The following is a 25857-nucleotide window of genomic DNA, read 5'->3' as shown; positions in this document are numbered from 1 at the left end:
CTCTTTGGATGACTATTAAAGTGCAGTCAAACCCAAAGTTTCAATATCAGTGTACTTGGATGACAGGCACAGGAAATGATGGCTAATAAATATTCATTTTCATTGCATTTTGATCAAAATGTATCAATCACAATAGCATGGCAATTACACCTCAGTGTTGTCCATTATACCCATTTCCTTTGGGTAAAAAAGGTGTGGAAGTATTCACATCTACTGACTAGCAAATTTACTTAATAAGCAAAATCTTGAAAAACAGTGTTTTCATTTTCTGGTTAATGAAAACATTTCCCTAAACTAAAATATGCATGGGCTACCAGCCACTGTCACTGGGCTACCAACTTCAGAAAATGGTAGCCCAAGTGACTACCAGGGAAAAAGTTAATTTCGATCTCTACATGTCTCATTAGTAAAAAGTCTTGCCGTCTGAACCCTTTATATGTATAATGTGTATTTATGTACAAGTGATTGTGTTAGGTTATGTCATAACCTTTCATCGTGAACAGAAAATATTTCTGATGCATTTTTTTACAGGAGTACTTGCGTTGTCAACAATCTGATTGGAACAAAGGGAACTAACATTCTGAAATCTTGTGTTGAATGATTTTCATATATTTGTTCTGATAAGTGATTGCTGACCCAGATGATGTTATGATATCACAGTATTCAAGAAGGTATACAGTCTGAGATTACTCCTAAAGTAAAATACAACGAAAGATTTGTGTACTTCCAGTATATTGTATTTGATTGCAATTAATGAAGATTTTTGTGGCTGTGTTCAGATTTATAATTACTAAAGAAGCCAACAATTTCTGATTGCCACTTCCAGGCACCATCCAGAATGAGACCCACAGGAGGTGATGACCCAGTCCAGCATCAAGTGAGATTTGTCAGCCCCATAAGAACATCCACCCAGTCCTCCCAAGCCAGGCCCTCAAGTGCTTCCAGCTACGGCCAGTCAGCTGACCCTGACGCCACACCAAAGAACGCTGACCTCATCTCGTCCAAGTTCCTCAAGCCATCCAGCAGGTCATTCAGTAATGATACTGTTGATGACTCGGCGCCTTGGTCTCCTGATGCAAGCAGTTTCCATATGTCTGACATATTCAGCCTGGGCCATGATCAGGTTGGAGAGGGCCAAGAATCAGGGATGGATAACACACTGACAGCAGGGTCAGATCTAGATGATACTTTGGTGACCAATGATGACATCAGAAGAGGTGAAGGCAATGAGGACAAGGTACAAATATTAATTTCCCAGATGAATAGAAAGGTGGTGAAAATTATCAAGTGTACATAAAACAAATGTTTTCAAATGTTCCATTTTCAAGCTCAAAAGTTGGACTGCACATTAAGGAACCTTTTGTCCTTGAGAGCTTGAATTTACAATTTTCAATGATGCTGATATTTTATCCTTCAGAGGTATATGATATCTCAAAACTGAATTTCGTCATAATATTGTCTTTTGGAACAGGACACATTGAAATTTAATTATTTATTTAACGTAGTCACAATGTTTGATGGATTCATGTTATGACATTTCTTTCTGTGAAACTTCACCAGTTTATTACTTTGCAACATGACTTTATACAGTAATTTCAGCAAAAAAAAAATGTCAGTATTTAAGTCAAGATATCTGTAATTTGAATCTGATTATTAACCCTTTGAGTGCTGTAATTTTTCCCACCTGATTTTTCATGCAAAGTTTTCCAATTTTTCCAAATTTTTCTGTAATGTTATTGACATGAAGTTTGCTACAGTTTTGATCAAAATTTTGGGAAATCTTAAGAAGAAGTTGTCTGGAATTGAAAAGAAATTGCATTATATTTCATAAAGGCAACAAAAATTGACTTTTGGCCTTCAGAGGGTTAAAAGAAAATTTTCCTGATTACTTTTAAAATGCCAGTGTTTGCCATGATAAGAGAAATCATTGTCCACACTACTCTCAAGTGGTTATTACCATTGAATATATCTGTAAAGTGAATGTTGTATGTGCGTCATATTATCAGTTTGTACTACCTTGGAACATTTTTGGTTTACTAACCATGCAGTACCCATGCTTTCATAGAGTCCACCAAATCCATTCATTGGAAGATCATCACTGGGTAGTTTTGGTCTTGGCACTGGAGATTTCACCCACAGCCACAACATCTCATTTGGGGATGATGACTTCTCCCAGTTAGAGCCTGCCCTCAGCCAGCACAGCAGCCACAGTCGTGAATCCAAGGGTTCATCTCACAGAAGACATGAAGAGAGAGCAGAGGTACAGGGTGCTGAAAGCGGAGAGGAAGGTAAGTCAGTGTCTGCCTTTCGCTGGTCTGCCATCAGTACCATCCTCTTTCTCATGGATGGAGCTGCAGTTACATCAGTAGTTTATTTGTGCTTGAAGGTTATGAAATATTTGAAAGAGATTGAGACGTAAAGCAACACTGGCTGTACAAAGTGTAACGCTGACCAAAGTAACAGTATTCCTTCCTGTCAGAGAATGCCATTCATCCTTCCATTTACAGCAGTTCATGTTTGAATTCCTTAGGTGCTTGTTTGTAAGTAGACATCACTTTGTATTTTTGTCACTCTTGAACAACATAAGCATGTGTGAAAGAACTAAATAACTGATTGTATGTCAAAATTTGTTGCAGCTTTCAACAAATGCAGCATGAGACGCACATACCATAAAACATTGTTACATTAGCTTTCCTGACGCTTGCAAATCCTTGTCTTGTGTTTGAAAATATAATGTCCTATTATTTTTACCTAAAGAGTTTACCACATGCAATGTATGCTTGTAGATTTGAAGTCATACAAGTGGAATTGTACGAAATGTTTTCTTTTGTCAACCAATTGATCATATGTGGAGTAGTCTGCATTTTCTAAGGTCTCAAGTGAAGTTTTCCTTAATACTAAATTCTTTACTAACCAAAGACATACATGTATATCCAATTCGCAATTCCGTGTATGCATGTTTGGCGCCCTCATGAGTCCATGTGTGCATCTTTCATGTAGATTTTGACAGTGCAATAGTAGCCAACCAACCCAGAAAAGCACCAGCTGGTGACGACAGTGGTTCTCCACCGTATATTGTAGACAATGGTGAAATAGTCACAGAGCTCGCATTTCAGTCGTCCCTCCCAGCTGGTAAGTTGTGAACCCTATTTGCTGCAAATAATTGGTATAAACTTGATATTACCAGTGGTATTATGGACCTTTGCATTCAGTGTTATGGTACAATGGTGCCACCTTCAAGGGGCAAAGATGATTTCTTACATTATGTTGATCACTCTCCTACTTTAAACATGCAGGGTGAACAGGCATGAAAGCTCTATTCACATTCTGTTTACATTGTAACACATAAAAACTTCTGTGGTATTTACCAGAAATTACTTCATGTAAGTTGTCTTCTATTGTGCCTGACAGCAGGACTGCAACAACTACCATTCATTAATTCATTATCTATTAATCAATAGAGTAACAAGTAATGTCTCACTTGAAACAAGAATAAGCCTGATGGTGCCCAAAACAAAATTATGAATACAGTTTTTAATACAAGATTTTATTGATGATACATGTATTTACAAATGTAACCAAGAAATTTTTCACAGAACCAATGCCAACATTTTAACTTCGCAAACGTTCATAACTGAAAATATTGCACATATGAGACAAGGACAAAAAAATAGATCATCATAAGAATTAATTACAGATGGATCAAAACAGTAAATTACAGCTGGTAGAGTAAGTTCCTAAGTTAAATTTTGATTGTTTTCATCCTTCAGATGACGCAGCTGAACTGAGTGGATTTGAAGATTTTGGAATTCAGAGTGATGAAGAGTTTGTTACAGGAGGTAATTATGATAACAGTTTGTGCGCCAACACAAACGACTCCACAAAATTGTTTTTTGTAAAGCCACAAACAATCTATTGCTCTGTCTACACTCTTGTTTACAACATAAAAACACTTGGTTTTTACAGCTTGAAGAAAAAGCTGATTATTACAATATAAATGGAAAAAAACTTTCCAAGATCATCAAAAATTCATCAATAAATTATGAGATTCTTTTACAATGTTACTGATGTCTGCCGATGCTGTGACTGTAATATTGTTTTCTTTCAGATCATGCGGTCAACCAACTGGATGTAGATGAACAAAACTTTGCAAAGGAAAATGTATTCATACAGGTATTTAAAAATTACTGTGTGTCATTTTTTTCAGGATATTTCTCAGGTTATTGATCGTCACTTTTTCATGAGCTCAACTATGTATAATGTAGTTATAGGTCTCCAGCAAAAAATTTATGGAAGTTGTAAGAGCAGTTGAGGATTTTTGAGGCGATAGTTTTATTATTCATTTTAAAACTTTTCAAATGCCACTAAGTCTGATCTCTATGATAACTGATAAGACTCCCAGTGGTCTATAAATACATTAAATCAAACTGAAGAAATACTTTACTACATTTCTTGTTTTCATATGTAAAAACAACTGATAGCATTTAAATAGTTTATAAGATTTACAAACGTCTCATCCTTGAGAATTCCAATTTCAACAGATTTTTTGATATTGTTTGATTTACCAGGATGCGATGGCATCAACTACCAAGCCAGCTGCCAATGATAGTCCTGGCTTTGAGGAGGGATGGGGTCTGCATGATGGTGCAGTGTTGAAATTTAATGACATCACTGGACAGGAAGATTTCTGTAGGATCAGCATTGGTGGGTTTCTTGGCTCTCGCTCTGAAGCCCTTGGATCCCTCTCACAGACAGATCCTGCTCATCGGGTAAGTAACTCACTTCAGGGAGCCTCCTTTTAATTTCATCCTCAGTTGCCACATAGAAGAACTTAAAAGTCATAGAAGGTTGGGTATTTTACGTACATGATACATGATGCATAAAATTTGCTTGCCATCTTTGTTTGTTTGTTGTTTGTTTATTAAAGTTATAATTTTACCCTATGATTGAGTGTAGGAACACTGCCATCAATTGGTGGTGTGTAGAAGAATTTTTTATCATAATCTTTGAAGTGTTGTAAACTAGAAACTTTTAGAAAGCTTCAGAGAAGCTTTTTCATTGTTAAAATTTTACCAGGATGTTGTTACAGCATTATTGGTTGGTCTAGTTTTGTAAACAAATTCATTTCTTTGTGTCATGAGAATCCTCTGTAGCATAGCTTATAAATTTTACCTTTTGTGTTTAAGATATAGAAAACACATAATACAAAGAATGTTTTAGCTGACTCTGATAGCATTGCAACAATGAAATTGCTTTAAAAATTGTCAACACTTTGTAAATCTTATGACTTGACATCCGTGATGTACTCTTTGACAGCCAAGTTTTGGTGATGGTACCATAGTGACACCACCCCATACAAACGGACCCATTGCCCTGATAAACACCCATGATAGTCAAGTGGATGATAGACCTCTAGACGGTAGTTACATGGAAAGAATGTCTGGTGTTGGAGAGTACTTGAAAGGTAAGGCGTTCCTTCTGTACAGAGTTCCTGCCTGCCTTTATTCCTGCCATTTTGCATTTCTTCCAAAGCAAATGATTTGTTGAAATTATCTCTTGTAGGATAATGCAGATTTTATTGAAATTAACACAACAGACAAAAGTGGCTCATGAATTATTAAATTTGTAATCTGATTTGCAAGATCACAGACATGTGAACACATCTTCTATTACCATTTCCTTACAAATAAGCCTTCTGTATCTTTTGAAAACGAGCAAACCAAATTACAACTGTTTAAAGTTTTGATAAAGTAATTTCATGTCAGTTGAAATAGATGAAAGGACAAGACAGCCCTTTTGACTATAATATCTGTCCCCTAGGAACATTCTAGCATAAGAACAGTAAATTTGCAATGTTAAGGAAGAAAAATGCTTCGCTGATCAGAAATTTACTGTTGTACAAGAATTGACAATCCCTTATTCTGATAATATCATTTGTCATCTTATTACATCTCTTTTTCGTCAATAAAGAAATTGATGTGAGAAGTCAGGCAACATCTCTGTAATGAACATATCATACTCATTATCTGTGTTTTCTTTCATTTACAGAAGAATCCTATGCACCACCAAAAGCAAAAGACCTGCCACAGAGTCATACAAGAACCTCCCCTGCCGGTGATGGCACTGATGCAACATTGAAAGGCAAGATAAAGCAGCTTGAAGAATCCATATCAGGGGCAGACATGTCAGTGTCTATAAGCTCCATAGCTTCTGCCATTGCCCAGGCTGCCAGCTCTAGCACCCCTGAGGAACTGTCGGAACTTATCAAACACTTGTCACAAAAGCGAATACGTAAAGACGAACCAGACAAGACTTCTGAGGTACAGAAGCAGGGTATGAAATCTGAAATTCAAGGCAGTAAAAGTAGTAAAGAAATTCACAGTAGAGCTGGTGTGAGAAAAGATTGGGTAGACTCATCTAAAGGTCAAAAATCACATGATCATGCTCAGCCAATCACAGGTGATACATTGCCACATGACAGACTGTTCAAACCAATCAATGGTGACTCTACTTCAGTGAAAGATGGGGCCAGAAAACCAGCCACTGATACGCAAAGTAGAAAGGATTTAAAAGCAATTGAAGTGTATCAAATGGAGGAGGGAATTAGGAGACTCCAGGAAAGTGATTTGGGAATGCATGCCGGTCAGCAAAGGCTGAAATACAGTCCAAAGAAACTATCAGGATCATTGCAGACTCTTAATCGGAGTGGACAAAGGGGCAGTCAGTCTTCATCTCCACAGAATCTGCTGGCTGAGGAGACTTCAATGAATAGAAGCCAATCTCTGCCGGAGTTGATGGACCCCCAGGAAGCTGGCAGATTGAAACCAGGTTTTGGATCACATCCACGGTATCTCAACACCGGCAAAGACAGCATGGAAGCTGCAAAGAAGGAACAGCTACAGAAGTACTTAAACGACAGTGACCCTAGTCGAATACCACTGACTGAGAACGAGTTGAAATTTTCCGAGCTGGAAGGGAAAACTCTAGGGTACAGAGGAGATGGAAAAGCCAATGGAAGTGCCCCATCTAGTAAACAAAGTTCCAAAGAGGAACTGTACAGAATAGCAGAGTCACAGAAATATATGTCCAAGCGACCAGACAATTCTGCATCCATGAAGTCCAGTACACAAAGACAAAAGGAATCGGTGCGCAGTCAAGCTAATGGAGCCAGCAAAGTCAAAATCAATGGAATTGCTCCGGATGGTAATAGAGGTGCTGTGGGTAACTCCGGCTTTGGTAAAATTACAGAGACCCGGGATCAAAAGGGCAAGAGAAAGGATAGTCCTTCGCTGACCATGTGTAACTTGCCAGATGATGAAAAACAGAAAAGTCCAGGACAGTACAGACCCAGTAGCAGCACTGTTGCCAAAACACAGGGAAGTCTTCAGCCCAAATCATGCATTAAGTCTCCGGACAGGACCAGTACTGGTAAATCCACAAGCGTTTCACCCAGGAGATCTAGCCCAGGAAGATCACCAGGGAGTTCTGGAAAGTCACCGGGAAAATCACCAGGCCGTAGCAGTGGCTACGCCTCAATTCTTGAACAGAAGGCAGCTATTGCTCAGACTTTGAGTACTCCTCTTGAAGAAGGAGAGAGCCCTAAAAGAGTATCTTTCATTGGGAAAGGAAAATCCCCAGACTTCAATGAGCAGAGTGTGTTGGACTCTAGCACTCCAAAGAGACAGCTGTTTAAGGAGAAAAGCCAGGAAGGATCAATATCTCCATTTGCTAGGTCAGGGGGCGCTGTGACTGTCAAGCAGGTCAGAGGGTCAAAGGACACCTCAGTAGCCAATGAAGAGGTCAAACAGGCACCGGTGGTGTCAAGTTTCAAACTTTTTGACAAGACAGTTTCCACACAGAGTAACAGTGGTGTGCCAACACTACTGACTAGCCAAACACTGATGAACACATCAGTGGCAAACACATACTTAAACAGTCGGGCCACCACAACCCACCCTTCCCACCGGTCTGGCCAACCTGGGCCATCAAGTGTAGCCAATAAAATCCCACCGATTTCATCGACCATGACCTCATTGCATAGCGCCCCCTCAGGTAGGATCCCAGATACCAGCACGGCTAGTCATATGAGTACAGTGTCGTCATGGCCAGGATCAGTGTATCAGCCAATCCCTGGTCATATTGCAACAGTTTCCAGTGCTGTTGGTGCTGGGACAACTTTATCAACTGTGTATTCAAACTTTAGACCACAAATGGCAAATACTATGCCCCATCCACCCACTGGGGCCATTCCTACTACAATGGACATTGCGGCCGGTGTTGTAATACCAGGAGAGCTGAGGTTCATTGGTGTGTGTTGTGTTGGGATAGCAGTCCAGACTACCCTACCCATACATAACACAATTGATAGATGGGTGAAGTGTACTATGGATGTTGTCACAGTGTTGGCTAATGGTGCCCAGGTATGTATTCAGTAACATGTAATCACAGAAGGTACGTGAAATGAGTCTGAATGTGAATTCTGCACGTGTGTGATGCAACCATGTAGATGTTTTCCATTCAGAAACTCTAATGATAAAATCTAGGTTCATGACTAAACAGTTCACCCAGCCTTAACAATTTACCCAGTGTCTACACCATGCTTATAGGAACTGTGGTTGACACCTGTTTAGGAAAATTTGTGCATTAGAACAAAACCTAGCAAATACAGAGAGAAAATTGAATGTCTCATGAAGAGGTTTTAATAATTCTTAATGTAGAAATGCAGAGTAGTTCCTTATTTCTCAATATGTGTATGTAGTATACCATCGTATCAATAATGTGCATAGATGTTTTTAACCCTTTCACCACTATGGTTTGACCCAATCTTATTGTCTCCTGTGGCAAAATCAGACCTCTAAACAGGGAAATAGGGTAGAAGGGTTAATGCCATGCATTTTCTAATCTCCACAGATTGATCTGGACAACTACTGTCCATTCATTGTGAAGAACTCTGCTATCATACCACCAGGCAAGACAGAGGACACCACTATTATGTTTGCACCGAGACATCCAGGAATCTTTGTGGCGCAGCTGCAGATATACAGCAGTCCTGTTGTCAATGCAACCATGCCATCGGTTCAGGATAATATCAGTATTGTTACCGTACATGCTATAGCAGAGAAACCAAATATACAGGTAAGGGGTGGAATAGACCAAGAGTTCACAGTAACGCATGATAATTCAAAATGTACTGTAAACACTTTTCCTTAAATACTTCATAGCATCAAAGCCTGGTACTATCTGCAATTCATATTATACGAGTATACATGTGTAGTACGTCTGTTATGGTATGCAAATCTTTCCTGCCATGACATTTTCTCTTTGTGTCCAGCTATCATTTAATGATTATGCAGCCATTTTCGACAACACTAGGCTTTGATTGTAATTTTCTCCCACTGCAAAGTAAAAATAAAAAATGGAGATCAGTATTGCCAATTGAAATTTATTTTGTGTAAAGTGAAGACTGCTATGTAGCTCCCCTTGTCAGAATGTCAAATTTTTGTTTAAAAACTCACGTTTCCTTCATTTTCCTGTTTTCCATTTTGCCCTGTCAGGTTGAAGTGGATGACAGTGAGAGGTTAGACTTTGGTGATGTAGTCCATGGTAAGGACAGATCCAAGGCTTTAAAACTCTACAACAAAGGCAGATCTACAGTACCGGTCAGACTCATCATATCAGCTGTAAGTCAACTTCTGATCAAGTTTGTAGGTGGTTTTACAAGTCCAAAACTGACATGTCATACCTAAGAGTATATTACATAGTTATTGGATTATGTTATGTTATGCTTAGCACACTAATCCACTCCCTGTACTGTTGCTGCTTAACGTATTGGATGTGGTTACAGTGACAGTCATATAATGTCTGTAAGAGATAATTGTTACATTGCCGAGTGAATGAAGCTTTTGCATCTGAACATGTCACAACCGGTACATTTGACCGTATAGGATACAATTAGTTTACATTTTCAGTAAAGCATATGAGCTTTCAGACAGAAGACTGGAGGTAATCTCAGCAATATTTGTCATTATTATAATAAGTTTTTCCATTGATATTTACAGTATAGATCAAAGATACTCTCTTCAAAATTTTTAAAATTTTGTATAATTTAAAACTTGTTAAATTGTGTAAGATTGTCAGATATATTTTTATCTATCCACACAGAGTTCAGTGGCATGGCATTGCTTTTCATTTGGTCAAGTTGATAACCGAATAGAATATACATCACCAAGCAGTAAGAAACTGACACCTAGGGGATCTTCCATTCTTAGTCTTACACTCCCTGGCAAAGCTGACAATAGGGTAAGTATGTACCTGATAGCTAACTAATAGAGACGATTCAATGACTGTGTGATTGCTGCCAAGAAGTGTTTTCTGCCTACAAAGATGTCCTACTCCATCATTTGTAAGGTGGAAAGTGCCTTGGTGACTGATATTTGAACTCTAAATTTTACAATACTTTTCTGATGTACCTCTTGTGGGGGTTCTTTTTGAAGCCTTAATGATGGAAGTGAGCAGTTACCTTTTTATAGTACATCTGAATCTCTGCAAAATTTTTCTCGTTCAACTATTGTACTACTCTACAACCCAGCAGCATCAGTAATATTTTCCAGCTGAGCAATGCTAATCACACTGTTCATACAATGGTGTGTTAGAACTTTGAGTCATCTGCTCAGCTTACAATTTTTATTTAGTTTCTATCTCCTAAAAGCATCGTAAATATCTTGAGGACCGTTGCGTAGAATTTCAGATGGAGAAAATTCTTTATCATGAGCATATTATGGTTTGTGGACATTTCAGTAAACAAGGCAATTTATATCATCTTTTCTACTTTAATATCTGTCTGCCTGTCTCAAAAATAAAATGAATATTCTTCACCACTATAAAGGGAAACCTGGAGCTGAAAGATTTACAGTTTTGTAATGGATGTTGATAAATTTACTTCAAATCTTCTGTCCATGATTTCAGGGAGCAGTAGAGCCAATGCTGGTATGGATTGACTTCAAGGCACCTCAGAGAAACTTAGACCATGGTAAGATTGCAAATCTCTGTGAAATCACTTACCTACCATATGTGAACCAAAGACAATGCCAGTGTACTACTCTATAGAATACTTAGTTCACAAGGTCACGTTTTCAAGATGCTTCCAGGATCCATATCAAGTTCTTGACCTTCAGCTAGTCAAGGTCACCTTGAAGGGTCAAGACTTTCTATGTTCATCATTCATGTGTGCACATGTGCTGTCACGTATGGTACATGAACCTTTGAGATGTACACTCAGAACTTTCCTTCACATTTCTCTCTGTATTTTAATCCAACCACAAAATTCAAAATAACAGGATTTCAGCATATTTTAGTGATGGAAGGGGTTGCAGCTATTTCACACAGACTTCATTTTTCCCCCAACACAGTGACAACATTAGCAAATGCTGAGATTATAACTGCTAGAATTGACGTGGAACTGGACACGCCAAGCCCATCAAATAACATAGCCAGCAGAAAGCTCCAAGCTACAGTGGGATGTGCCAGGCTGCATATACCTAAAGATCTACTGAACAAGGTAAGTAACACATGCAGTGGGTTTGAACTTGAAACTCATGAGACAGTGGATGTACAGAACAACTTCAGCCAGATGAGACATTGATGGTGTAGCATAACCCTTTCTCCATCATGGTTTGGTCCTAACTCATACATTTCAATGGTGAGGGTGGACCAGTTTACAGGGAAATATCAATGAAAGGGTTTAGGATCATTTTTAACTGCTAGATAATGAAATAAAGCTGTAGACAAACCACCAAGAGTATCAAGAAATTCTTTTGATCTTCTTCATGGGCAGCAATCTTTTGAGATGTTTCTTAGGCAGTAATTAATTTACACTAATCAACAGATTATTTCATCAAGTCTATGTAACCTACACCAATCAACAGCTGTATCATCTGAACTCTTTCATTTACACCAATTAACAGAGGTGCATCTCTAAACTATTTCAAAATCAACAAAGAGGTCTTTCCTCTGATCTACTGTATTGGTGCCAATCAAGTTAAGCCTTTTTTTCACAATTTCAGTCCCTAGGTTTGTCAGCACCTGTCAGCAAGACAGCAACTCAGTTTCTGCCTGTCAAGAATGCTGGTAATTTGCCAGCTACTGTGGAACTGAAAGTTACCAGAGCTCAGGAATTCTACAGTGTTATTCCGTCATCCATGACACTCCAACCCAACGAAGTGACAGATATCGTAGTGAAATTTACACCTGTTGATGCACCTGTAACCATTGACAGGTAATGTCAGACCTTTACAATCAACTGATCTCTGTGATATTTTACTAATCACTATTAACTGTAAACTCCATCCACATTGTCTCTCAGCCCTGATGGAATTTCCCAAAATGTTGCGTCAGACACTGTGTCTTCTGATATATTAGATTCTACAATTTACTTAACAATAGGGTGGTTTAGATGCACTTCAGTGTGACACTGTGTAACCCAACACCTGCCAGATGTCCTGCCTTAATTTACCCCTTTACTACTGGTGTGATAAATTCCATTTTGTCAGATTTCATCTTTTAATCTTGTAGGACAAGGAAAGAGACTTTAGCATGCTGTGTTACCCTTAAACTTGTGGATACTAATTTTAAAGAAGGGCTTTGTCAGATTATACAAACTTGCTTACAAAAGTCTGGTAGCATCGCCCATTACTCTGTCACTGGAGTCCAGTGATGTTCAAATTGGGTTTTATTCATCAGTTCCTTATAGTCTCTGTCAACTGTGTCGTCTACTAGGAATGAACAGCCTGTTATAGCTTACAAGCTGTTAAAAATGCAATGAAATGAAAGTGAAATAGTCAGATAATGCTTCTGTTTTGTATGTTCTGGAAGGTTTTTCATTATTTTGTATTTATGTTAATTTTTTTCCAGCATGTTACTGATGACCATTCAGCCAGATGGTCCGGAATATGAAGTACATTTAAAAGGTGAAGGGTCAATTCCAGGTCAACTAGTGTCACACACAGCAGTCAGTTCTCTCAAGTCTGAGCAGAGTGAACAGAAGAATATGTTACTGTGTAATAAACAGTTTGTTGCATGGGGAGGAGTTCCTGTTGGAAGAGCACTGTGAGTATTGTGTATGTTATAATCAGATTGTCACATGGGGAGTTACTGTATAAAATATCGACATGAATAATAAATCAGAAATAGTTGTTTCATGGAGATTAGTTTAACTCAAATTGTTAGCACAAGTGTGAATAAGACTATGATCAGTGTATAACAAATGGTTTGCCACCTTGATAAGAGTTCATTTCAGAAGAGCAGTGAAATTAAAGCTGTTTACCGATCATAGCAGCTAAGCAAGGATATTCTATTTCCAGATGTAAAACTTAGAGTACATGTCAATTCTCAAAGAAAATGACTTAGCAAACGTCAAAGAAACACCATATTCTGAGTGGCAGTTTTAGTGTCTGTTTGTCATTATAGTACTCAGTCAAATTCTGAAATCCAGCATTTGCATTGTCTACGTTCCTACAGCCAGCAGAGAGTTGTACTGAGAAATGACTCTGGAACTGAACTATTCAAGTTGAAAGTCTCTATCAAGGCAGAACACACAGACTTCCAGGTAAGGAGTTACAAAATCAACATGAAAGAGAAAAATAAATTCAGTACTAAAATACTATTAAATTTGGTTTTACCATGACTGTACTTGATTACAGTATGGGAAATTGTGACCAGTTGAATAATCAGAAGTTTCACTTTTTTTTTCCATGTTACAATATACCATGTTTGTGGAAACCTTAAACCAAATATGAAGAAAAATTCTCCGTCGAATTTTTCCTTTGTGAACTTTGAATGTTACAAGAAATATCATATAAAAGCATTGACTCTATCATGAAAATGATGTACAAAACAGTGATGCTGAGAGAAACGTGTTATTCAGCAGCAAGATGTCTTGAACTGTGTGTAGTTTACAAACTTTCATAATCATATAAGAACAGAGACAAACTTGAGAAAAGTATAGTCCACTGTGTAACAGAGAATGGTATGTTTGAAAAACACTGTGTATATCACAGCTTCAGAGTTCATTTGGAGGAGAAGAGACGCTGGGTGATAACAGAGAAGTGATATTAAAACCTCTTGAAGACTTTCCAGTACACATCTTATTTGCACCAACCAGTGTTACATGTAGACAGGCTAAGCTGATTATGAGACCACAGAATGGTGGTATGAAATATGTGGTAAGTGACAGACTCTGTTTTTGCCATCTTTTGATAAAACTCAAAACCCTCCATGTGTTGGAATTGAAAAATTGTCAATGATGCCGTCAGTGAAAAGAAGGTTGGTGTTTCAGTGACCAGTTATGATGTCAATGAAAACGAAACTATCACAAAAGGAAAAATTACAAAGGTAAAAGTGAAGACATGATATGTGATATTTGCATGGTAAGGGTCAAATGAATCGTCACCACACAAATCCTGTTTACCAGGGGAATGAAGCTTTTCCTTAGATGATATTTCTTTTATTTTGTATAATAAGCATTTGAAGATTATTTGTGGCATGCTTTTGTCTTAACATAAAGCAAAACATTCCAAACAAAATTAACAAATTGGAAGCTGTCAAGTAGTTCTTTTCTTTCTAAATTGAGAATGTTGGTAAAGTCAAGCAAATTTTGGTAACCTTACACAATCATGTGTTTGCCAAATTTGGCTGTCACTGACTGCTATCTCTGTTTTGCACAGATTCCATTGACTGGGTATGGTGGCATCAGTAACCTGGTTATCCAGGACCTAGACACCATGGGGAGTACCTTTGTCTCCAACCTGGGACCAATCGCTGCTGGTGAACACAAGGTCATTCAGGTCATTGTTCAAAACACTGGACCCAGGGCTGCATTTGTCAAAGCCATCGCCTTTGAAGGTTAGAATAACTGTTTATGGCTGTTTTATTTGAACGTTATCTGTCATTCCAAACATAAGCAAGCTCTGTTTTTCTCTTTTTTTCAAGGAGATCAGTAGGGTGAATATTTTGATATTTTCATCAGAGTATGGCATTGTCCTGGTTTGATACTCAAGCATTGCCAAAATGAAGCAAACTTCAAGGTCAAAGTCAAAACTACTTTTCAGAATAGCAGTTGCAGTACTTCAAACAAATGTAGAGAACAATCATTTTAAACTTTCTGTTGTGTGAAGTGTGACTCTAACACAGCTATTTACTTACAGATCTGGGTGCCAAGACCAAGTTGTCCAAGTCAGTACTGATCATTGAACCCAGTGAGTTTGTGGTTCCAGCCAAGAACAAAGGAGCAGTCTCAGTCACTGTTGTGTTGAACACGACTGATAGGGAGACCTCTATCTGTCTGACCAAGTCTAATGTGGTTGCATCCGTTGGCTTCTTCTATGGAGATGAAATTACCAGGCAGCAGTTCAGAAGGTCAGATACTAAATCCATTATATGGAGTGTTAGTTTTTAGCATTTTCACAATACACGATCTGTTTTAAAGAGATGTTTGTTGAGAAGTGATCTTTACAGGAAAAAGTAATTCAAGGTACTTTGTTGTTAATAGTTTAATCTTTCTATTGTGTTTAAGTTTGTGACAATTTCAATATTTCTTTGCTTTATCAGAGTGTACAAGAAGTCTAGCAGTAAAGCTGTAAAGTTATCAGACAGCAATCCTCTGAAAGGTGTCAACTTTGATACACCATACATTGGAGAAGACTACATCTATGAAGGTATGCCACCGACTTTGGAGTGAGACTTTTTATGGGATAGCGCCCTCTGGTGACAAATAATGACTAAAGTTGAAATGTGTTGGGTTATAAATGTTTGGGCAATTTATTATTGTTTTGAAAATAAAAACCTACAGAAGAGATAGACAATATGAACAAAAGGTTGTTGGTATATATGATTTTATTCATTGATATATCTTAAAAGATGTTTTATTTGTCATTGTTTATATTTAAATTTCTGTTATTATTAAGACTTTTTCTCCTCTTTTAGACAATGCAAGATGATTCATAAATGCAGCTTGACAACATTGACAGAGATCTTTGTCAATATGTAATTGAACTTCATTTCAATGTTTCCCAGTCCTAAGTACATCCCCAAGGTGTAACTGACAGATGAATTACAAATGCTTGAAACGTTCAGGACTGTAAATCTCACTCTATCATTTGCTGTTTTTCATCATTCAGTTAATGAGCTGCCGCCTCGATCCAACGATGTACAGCTGTTCTATTCCTGCATGTCCCGCATGATGCTGGCACTGGTGGGAAGTCCCGACACTGATGCCATGGAAGCGGATGCCACATGTATGTCAGTGGTTCCGGAATTGATACCTCACATGGATCAAACAGTTCTACCAGAAACCAAAGACAGGTATTAGAGATTTGATTATTGACAATGGTTGTGAGAAAATTTTTCTGTCAATGACTAAAATGAACCCACAACCAAGTCTGCAATTTAAATACAGACATACAGGCTATGTAATCCCATTGAATTTTCTCAGTCAATTGTAGATATTTTTTATGATAAAGTAATTTAAGAATTGAAGTCATTGACATATCACAATTGTTTTGGCAAGATTTTTAACTGTATCACAAGTATAAGTATTCAACCATAATTATTTGAGAAATTTTACTTCCAAGACTCAAGTCCATATCACAACATAGTTCCATAGAGTACAGTATGTGACATTATTTCTTTCCATCAGAGCGTCAGTCACCAGCAGAGTGATGCACACACCGCCCACTAGAGGGAGCCGTGCATCGGACACAGACATAGCACTGTCTACAGGTCCCATCAAAGCTAGCAGTGGATCAAATCAGAATGAATACAGTGATGCAACTCACTGGGAAATCACACCACAGTTCATTATTCTCTCAGCTACCTCAGATATACAGACTACAGTCTCCAAGTCACGGCTACAGCTTGTCAACTACACTGAGAGGAAACTCAGGTAAACATGTCCAAACAAAGGAGTGTAGTCCTTCCTGTAAATGCTGTGAAACAGGTCTAGCAAAGCTCCAATAGCACCATTTATGCATTTCCAGTATTTGTGTTATTTGTTCAACTTACCAAATCATGTTAGAATGCCAGTGTTCAGCATATTATTGACAACTGAATTCTAGCTCAGATTTAAATTAATTTGTCAACAATATCATATTGCATGTAATCTATAATGTGTTATGTTTTGTAGGCTAACATTTTGTACTTCAACATACATCATATTTGCATATATAATAGTACGTAAATTCTTGATTTCCATGGAAATAAGGGTAACATCATGAAACATTTGGTTCATGTTGTGATTTGGTTATTTAGCAACTAATAATTTACAGACCAGCAACCTAGAATAATTATTAAATATGTCTAAATTTCAATCGTTTGTTAAAATATTGTTGATATATCAAAACATTATGCTTTGGATGAACTTGCCTTTACCTCTAGTGTATCTGTCTCTTGCAGTTTTGAAATGAATTGGCCAGGCCATTGTGTTACAGTGTCACCACAGACTGGCATCGTGGACTCCAGAAGTCTACTTCTGATATTTGTCAGTACAAACCCATCCATTGTATCCAAGGGCATCCAGTTGCCATGGAGAGGCTCCATCTTCATCACATGTGATGGTGTTACCAAGGTAAGCATCAGTAAGCAGATATCAACTTGAAATATCAGATAATACAAATTATTTCGGATACATGCCATAACATTTTCCTCTGTACATTGGAACCAACAATACTTTCTCTTGGATCTTAATTTTTCTTAATATTTTAATTTTAATATTTTAATATTGCCATACACAAGTATTTTACTTACAAAGTACTAATGGATTGTGTGGTTTAAGGAAGGGATTTGGTCTACCATAGTGTTAAAATCATTTCAGAATATACAGAAGTGTTCTTTCACTATTAGTGCTGTATGTAAAGACATGTTATTTCAAAATATTGCCTTTTTCAAAAGTTTGAACAAATAACCCCTTTGTAATTTAAAGAAAGTGACTTTAAACACTATCCAAAAAGTGTTAATGAAAATTTAAGGCAATCCTTCTTTCAAATCACATACAGATGTATAACATCCTATTGACTTCATTGGGCTGTAAAGAAATTTCTTCATGCCTAGATACTGCTAATTTGATTAAAAGTGGTTTAACCGACTGTTTTTGAAGTACGGTTGTGAATTTATTTTCTTTGAATTGGGAATGAAAACCTTCAGAATTGGTTGTCAGATTTTGCAACCAATACTCTAAGAGAAAATTTTTTTATTTTTTTGAAATGTTCTGTTGTTGACAGGAAATTAAGGTTCAGATCCGACCAGACTTGGCCATGGACACCTCTTTAAACCCAGTACCCCACAGGGAGCTTCATATGCTGTATCCCAACCCATCAGCTACACCCGGTGTACCCATTTCACAGCCCAGCACTGGGTACTCTCCTGCCATCAAAGTACTGGCTAAAAGGATTGAATTCCCTGTCACAAGGACAGGTGAATCTTCAGGTAAATCATATTCCTGTACATAATATTATATCTTCAAGTGACTCATTCAGTGAAGATAATTGTTTGATCCTTTTTTACCAGCTTGAATTTTGTCAAATATTTCTTATCCTTTCCAATTTTGCCCGATTAGTGTCGAACAATGCCATTTGTAAGCAACTCTGTGAGAACGATTGGATGACTATAAATTGTGGAATCAAGATATCTTGTGTTAGGAGAAGAATAACTAATTTGCTAATATCTAATATAATGCTTCCAAATGACAAACAGGCTGCAGTTAATGACAGTAGTAGTCAGTTTTCTTTGATAATGCACATACTTTTCCTCAAAGCAGCAAACTTATTGCTTTGACAATGAGTTCAGTTACATATATCAGTCTATAGATTAAGAAAATCATCAGCAGTCAGCTGTAAAACCTGTAGTGATAACTTTGAAGTACTTCTTACTTTATTTTACATTCTTGTACTTTTCAACACAATATGGTTTTACAGAGATGAAAGGTATTTCAAAACATTTATAAGCAGGAATTCAACTTGTTTACTGTTACTTTCTGATACTCCTTGCAATACAGAAACCAGCATAGAGTTTGAAAGCTCCTCCAGCGACATTTTACGATGGGGATTATCATCAATTGCACCAGCCTATGTGAAACAAGACAACAAAGACGTCTACAGGGCTACATACACTGCATTCAGATTTGCCAAGCAGTCAGGCAGCATTACACCAGGGCAGAGTATCAAGGTAAACAGACAGTGTTTTGAAATTGAAACATAAGAATGTTATGCATGATAGGTAGCTATGCTGGTCAGACAGAGCTCTTGGATAGACATAGATATCTAATGAAGGTTACAATTGAGTATTTTTAAATATACATACGAAAAAAACAACTACATTGGTCTATAGTGCAAGATCCGAGGTATAATGATATTCAAATATGTAGATTACCTTAATGAGCATTGTTTCGGTATTAAATTCTATGCTAATGACCCTTAATCAATGTGGAATATTCATGTACCTCGGCTCTTGCATTGTATACACTGTGGCGAAAAGTGTAAAATAAACCACCTTTTGACCTGTTCAATGATATACTAAATATACAAAGGAAATTGACCATTTGATAAGTAGAATGGTGTAAAAAATACCATTTTGTAGGAAAATATATCCAAATTGTGTATATCTTAGATAGGATCACATATTCCTTCAAGAATCACATTTTTCACAAATGTCTTATTTTCTTTCCATAGATACCAGTATCATTTCTACCAAGAGACATCGGTTGCTATGCACAATACTGGGAACTTGAGGTAAGGCCATCTTTACAGACATCTCAATCCTGATTGGTCAGTTTGTAAAAACTTTGAGTTCATTGACATAGAAACTTTGAGTTCATTGACTTAGAAACTATTTCAATGAAAACCTTGTTTATGTAGGGCACTGTTGAATTTCCTCTTTAGATGTCAATCCTTGTTATTCTTAAGGGTTGTTCTTTTGACTCTTAGAACCACTGATAGGTAATACTACACAATCATAACATGACTACATTCCTATAATTCAGTTTTACCTTGTGGACAGACAATGACAGATTTCACATATTACAAAGAGTAATAGTTATCCAATCAAGGGGTGTTGTTTGAAGTATTTCCTAGTGCCCACCCAGGAACTCCAATGTACGTACACTAGAACATTGCAAAATGAAATTTCTTTGGTACCCGGTCATTCACCAATCTCCTAGATGATAGTTCCTTTCTCTGATTATTGTCAGCGTCATCTGGGCTGGAGCACTCATTTCAATTTATCCTCTTAAATAGGATTACTTTAATCTCTGTTCACAATGTATCTCTGTCTGAGCTTGTTCATTTTCCTTTTCAAAGTCTGTACTAACTTTAGAATATCCTGAGGGAGTATAGGTTTAGCTTAGTCTCCTAGACAGCTCAGCCTGTACTCCAGGCCATTGACCCTATTGATTCCACTCACAAGTCTAAACACCCCTTTCAATTGACAGGTAAACTCCATAGAGTCTGTAGCATTCAAAGTGCAGCAGACCAAGATAGAGCTGGCTGGTGAGAGCGTGAAGGCGGCGTCTGCAGCCACTAAGACACATCGCAGAGGTCCCTTGGCGCCCGGTGTCCTGGTTAGAAAAGAGATAATAACGCCATCATCTTCATCTGCGACTACCGCTGGTGCAAGTGATAGTGGCTATGTCAGCAGAAGTCACATCTCCAAATCAAAGTAATAATACCTTCGGTTGATAAATTTCAGTCCAAAATTATACCATCTACGTAAATTCTGTGGTTGTGAATATCAATATGGCAAATTAAAAAAATAATGAAACAATGTCAAAGTTGCAAGTGTAAGGCTATGATGAAGCCAATATGATACTTACTCACAAAGTCACATTGTAAAGATTAAACAGTGCATAGTTCCAAAGGAATACACTTAAAAACAAAGTAATTTGATAGCTGACATGACATCAGTACACCAAGGGGAAATAACTTAATATGTTTTTACTTTTTTTTACCAGAATTTTAGACCCCCAAACTGAGAGTAGTGCCTACCTAGGTGTGGTACTGCCCAAACAGTGCCTGGAGTTTCCAACGACTGAGGCCGGCAAAGTGTGTAAACTGAAATTTCCAATAAAAAATGAAGGCACTTCACCCCACACAGTAAGTCTTTCATTCCACTAGCTTTGACATACTGTCAATTGATTAAAAACCATCACTTGAATTTTTTGTATGGAAATAACATAGTTGGGGCATATGTCAACACCATTTTGTGGGAACTTATCAGGTTGCTCAACACACCCCTTCAACTCCCATGTTGTGATATCCCAACCACTTAAAACACTAGGGTTGAACCAAAGTCTGGTTGGAAAAGGGTTAATCTAGCAGATAGTGAAAATGAAGTTGATGTTGCACGGAAGGAGGAAGTATTACAATTTTTAAGAAGAGCACCATTTTTGTAACTTAATGTAAACAAATAAGTTTACTATGTTCTTACAGTTCCATAATCACATATCACAATTTTGTTTACTTTGTTTTTTCCCACAGCTGAACTTTGTGAATCCACGGCCACCATTTTACATCAACCATCACAGCTACCTGATGAAGCCTAGGCACTATGTGAGTCTTCCAGTCAGTTTCAAACCGGAAAGACCCGGCATATATGAATCCCTGCTAGTCATTGCCACTGATGTAGAACACAGCCTAGTTGCCAAGCTGTATGGTGAGTGTGTGTAGAGACCACAATGCATTTTAGAATGTCATAATAGTCCTAAATAAACCATAAAAACATTCAGACTTGCTTTGGAAAGTATTTAGGCCAAAGTTTGGAATTTCTAGCGTATCTTTAATATATGAAGAAACAGCACTGTATTCGGGCCACAGAACAGAAATGGGTACTTGTTTCCAACAAGCATTGTCATAGAATGACTGTTTTTGTATTATTATCTTCTCGATCTCAGAACCAAAGTCTTTGTTCAGTACAAAATGTACCGAGTAAATGAAAAATATTTTTACAAATGACACCATTTATTTTTGGGTGCAGATCAGTTTATGAATAAGTCAGTTTTGGAATGACGAAAATGTATGATGAAACTTGTGAATAAGTAGATCCAAAAATGTGTACTTATGAATTGGTATTTGTGAAATTTTCCTTCCATGTGATATTTTATAATCCATTGGACACCAGTTATCTATCCTCCTTCCAAAATTGCATTCATCGGCCAAACTGCAGCAGTGTAGTAATGAAATAGTCCATTCCGTGTACATTATTCTAATGGCCTAACACCACGAGTTCCTATATCACATCACATTGTAACTGCAATCTCCTGTGAGATTATGTTATTTACAGGTCACATTACTTCCAACAAAAATATTTGCTTCTTAACCAAGTATCATAATGTCAAATGTTTATTCTGATATTCTACAATGCCATGTTAGAGCATGTTGAGTAGTTCAACTATTTTTACGTACTTATAGGCATATTGCAACAAGCAGTGTCACAACATTGTATTCTCAGTACAGTTATTTAAATTTAAACATAAAGCAACAAAGGTACTTAAAATTTATTCCAAGCCTTTTGAAAGAAAAAAATAACTTTTCTTATCAGAGTGGAATCAGCTATTTGGGGGATGTTCAGGTATTGACAATGAAATCTTCGGAGGGGATTGGTCAAAAATGGACAAAACTGCAGCGCACACACTTCTTAAAGTCCATTTTCTGGTTTAAAAAAATATTCAAGTGAAGTTCAAAATTATAAAAGATATAAACTTTGAAAAAAAGTAATATTAGTGCTTCAGAAAGTCTGAAAAAATGCAGTTCACCAAATTTCAGAATGCAAGAAATATTTGCATGTTAGCATCACTACCCTCTCCATAATCTGACAGTCCATCCTTTTGTATAGCCATGATTTGTAATGATGTGTATATATATTTGTATTTTGTTTGTATGCTATATTGATTTATTACTTTTTCATCAGGGAAAGGGGAGTGTCATCCCCCTCCCCAGCATAGCCACTTACAACTCAGAACAAAGTATTATGAAAACAAAATAGTGAATTTCTGATATATTCTAGAGTTTTATTTAGAATTACAATATATACTTATCTGTGTATGTCAATGTTTTCAGTCCATTATAATATTGCAAGTGTTACTTCAGTTCAAGTATCAGTATCTAAAATGTTATGATTGAGCCATACACAGTTAAACTTTGTTTTTCTGAATGGGGTTAATGTTTCAATATGTTACAGTAACAAGGGTACGTAGTGCTGCTAAAGTGGATTTGTATTTCAGTATTATATGGAACAGAGGTCTACAACATTGTAGAGAAACATTGTATGCAGTATATTCCTGTTTGATTATGAACCATCAGCCATTACAGAATCTACACTGACTGTCTTAACATACTACACATTCTGTATGTAACAGATATTAAGGGGGCAATTGTACTTAGGGCCTTCAAATGAATCAAGGGGGCTGTTTAAATAATCAGTCAAACTTCAAACTGTATTTGCAATGAATACTGCACATTTCTATAGATTAGAAAGCAGTGTACATAGGACTAGCAACTACATCAACAAGAATTTGGTGTTGAATGTTCAGTTTAGAAGACTGTTGTCAATACAAATCAGTTTATATTGCACTGAAGTTATGCAAATGTACTTAGCACTTTACATAGGTGAGTACAAAGTCTGTGTATATACCTTTGTCTTGTATTTATGGGTATTTCAATATAGTGGCAGTGCCTGTAAGTCTTTTTTTTCTTCAGTTTGTTTATTTATTTGTTTAGTTTTGGAAACCAATATAAAGCTGCCTAGAATCTATGCAAATAGGACTTAACTTTTCTGATATGTATTTTTCCTTTTTTACTTTGGTTACTGTTTACATGATTTTTTTGTCAATGTTTCTCAATCATATTGGTAAATCTTTGTATTATTACGCTGCAGTTTATGAATCATCAGAGTGACTCTGCTATCAACACTTTCAAATTTGATTTCACGAGAAAAAAATTAATTTTTTTTCACCCTGTGAATGTAACATTTCCTTTTAGTTTGTACTGGTTTGATTCACTTGTGAGCCACATTACAGTAAAGGTGATGTGTTTTCACTTTGTCTGTCCAATCATAGACCCTTGAGAAAAACTCTAGGTTCTGTGGTCCAATTTTCTCTGTTAGTGGGATAGCCAAGAATCTGAAGACTAGAACTCAACAAAAAAATGAGGTTAAGAAGATTTAACTTAAGAAAGGGGCAGTTACTGTCAAACCTGCTGGCATTAATGTCTGTTTCTTTAGCAACATCTCGAAAAACCACATACATGTTGTGTCAGCATCGAAAGGTGTCATTAACTTCTGCACCCGTGATTGTAGAGGGCGCTCTTTCACTGATCTCAAATGTCATGAACCATGTCCCCTGACCTTTTTCCAGAAACACGTTGCAACATTATGCCATTCAACGATCAGAATCATCTCTCACTATACATTTTTTTTGTATTTGTAAACTGACTCGGCATTATTTTTTTTTCTTTTTCCATTTTTTTTTTGTGAAGGGAGGTTTTTAGGTTGTCAATATGTCATTTCTTGTATCAGCCAAAGTGGCCTCAAAGAAAAGTAAATTCAAGCACTCCAGACTAATCAATTATATGCTACTCAAGTACATTACACTAACCTAAGTTTTACAGCATTAAATTCAGGAAGCCTACTTAATCACGGAACATGTATTGAATTTATTGAGAGACTCAGCCTGACTGCTAATTAATGACACAATATCTCAAGGCAGCCTTGACACTAAAGATTATCCAGATTTTTGATGATTTTCTTCATCAGACATGTGGAGGCGCCAGGTCATTTTCCTTTTGTTCTGGTGTCCTTGATCAGAATTAAAGTTTGCTGTGTGCTGCCAGAATCAGCCTAATTTGTACTCTAGTATGTCAGACAATAATTTGCTACACTCATATCAATGGATTAACACCTAATCAATGACTAAGATCACTGCATTTTAATGGCTACTAACAGTCATTTCCCACTCAGCCATTGAACTCCACACTTGCCAATTTCTATAATGTATTGTAAAAGAGCGCCCTCATACAAGTCAAGTAGATACTTATTTTGTTTTGTTTTTCCACAGAGTACAAAATTTACCGGTAATAAAGTTGTTTTGATTTATTTCAGTATTTACCATTTTCTGTGCCTACACACTTGTATCATTTATAAAGAGAAATTTAAATGTAAGAAATTATATGAATGATATTGATAGTGCCAATCTTTGCCTAAATTGAAAAAAAATATATATGAAATGTACATAAGGATGTTAATTTATGGTGCAAAACAATTTCTGTGTGATTTCATAGTGGAGGCATTTTGAGGTGACATGTCTTTGAAATGAATTTTTTTCTATTTTTGAAATTTACATGCCAAATAAAATTTGCAAACTGTAAGTTGGCATTCATTGAGATGAATAAAAGTGAATTAAAAGTGTTCTTTACAGTGTTGCGTTTTTTCAGGAATTGTGAGCTGGCATGTATTCCTGTTTGAATACTGCCTGTATAAAAGAGATATCGGAACATTCCATGCCATTTCCTGAGTAAAAATGACAAGATTTCAACATGATCTTTTGCCCCACTTTATTTTGTAGATTGATTTGACACTGTAAAATTTTCATTAGAAATGTTAAATCTCTTCCCCTTTAACTTTTACTTATTTACCTACAATGTGACTGTCTCATCATTTGCTACTTCCTATTGTGAAATTTAGTTCAAAAATGCATCATTACTGCTCTAGGAATTACAAAATCACACAAAGTGGATGGAAATACACATTTGTACTCGTGTCATATCATGGGAGAATATCACTTCAGTATTAAAAATCTAGTTTGATGCCTACAGGTGACAGACT

At 36.8% G+C, this 25857-nt stretch overlaps 1 protein-coding gene across 2 annotated transcripts in view; it reads left to right on the top strand.

The window, feature by feature from the left end:
- LOC139147243 (centrosomal protein of 192 kDa-like) overlaps positions 1–25440 on the top strand; it is a 37173-nt gene extending 11733 nt beyond the window's left edge. For both annotated transcript variants that reach the window (XM_070718267.1, XM_070718268.1), the window contains 29 exons: positions 827–1237; positions 2066–2288; positions 3001–3132; positions 3771–3839; positions 4109–4173; positions 4569–4769; positions 5317–5464; positions 6049–8420; positions 8911–9135; positions 9555–9680; positions 10162–10299; positions 10966–11029; positions 11409–11557; positions 12063–12274; positions 12910–13104; positions 13516–13603; positions 14055–14219; positions 14721–14898; positions 15201–15411; positions 15604–15710; positions 16173–16356; positions 16691–16936; positions 17446–17617; positions 18270–18474; positions 19043–19212; positions 19716–19775; positions 20474–20700; positions 20993–21134; positions 21519–25440. In XM_070718267.1, coding sequence (XP_070574368.1) covers positions 827–1237; positions 2066–2288; positions 3001–3132; positions 3771–3839; positions 4109–4173; positions 4569–4769; positions 5317–5464; positions 6049–8420; positions 8911–9135; positions 9555–9680; positions 10162–10299; positions 10966–11029; positions 11409–11557; positions 12063–12274; positions 12910–13104; positions 13516–13603; positions 14055–14219; positions 14721–14898; positions 15201–15411; positions 15604–15710; positions 16173–16356; positions 16691–16936; positions 17446–17617; positions 18270–18474; positions 19043–19212; positions 19716–19775; positions 20474–20700; positions 20993–21134; positions 21519–21707 — 7074 coding nt within the window. In that variant the 3' untranslated portion in view covers positions 21708–25440. The remainder of the gene's footprint in view (positions 1–826; positions 1238–2065; positions 2289–3000; positions 3133–3770; positions 3840–4108; positions 4174–4568; positions 4770–5316; positions 5465–6048; positions 8421–8910; positions 9136–9554; positions 9681–10161; positions 10300–10965; positions 11030–11408; positions 11558–12062; positions 12275–12909; positions 13105–13515; positions 13604–14054; positions 14220–14720; positions 14899–15200; positions 15412–15603; positions 15711–16172; positions 16357–16690; positions 16937–17445; positions 17618–18269; positions 18475–19042; positions 19213–19715; positions 19776–20473; positions 20701–20992; positions 21135–21518) is intronic.
- The last annotated feature ends 417 nt before the right edge of the window (positions 25441–25857 follow it).

This window comes from Ptychodera flava, chromosome 13, assembly GCF_041260155.1.
Source record: "Ptychodera flava strain L36383 chromosome 13, AS_Pfla_20210202, whole genome shotgun sequence".
In the NCBI taxonomy this organism is placed as follows: domain Eukaryota; kingdom Metazoa; phylum Hemichordata; class Enteropneusta; family Ptychoderidae; genus Ptychodera; species Ptychodera flava.
Note: the sequence above shows the minus strand (reverse complement) of the source record. Positions and strands in the feature narration are given on the sequence as shown.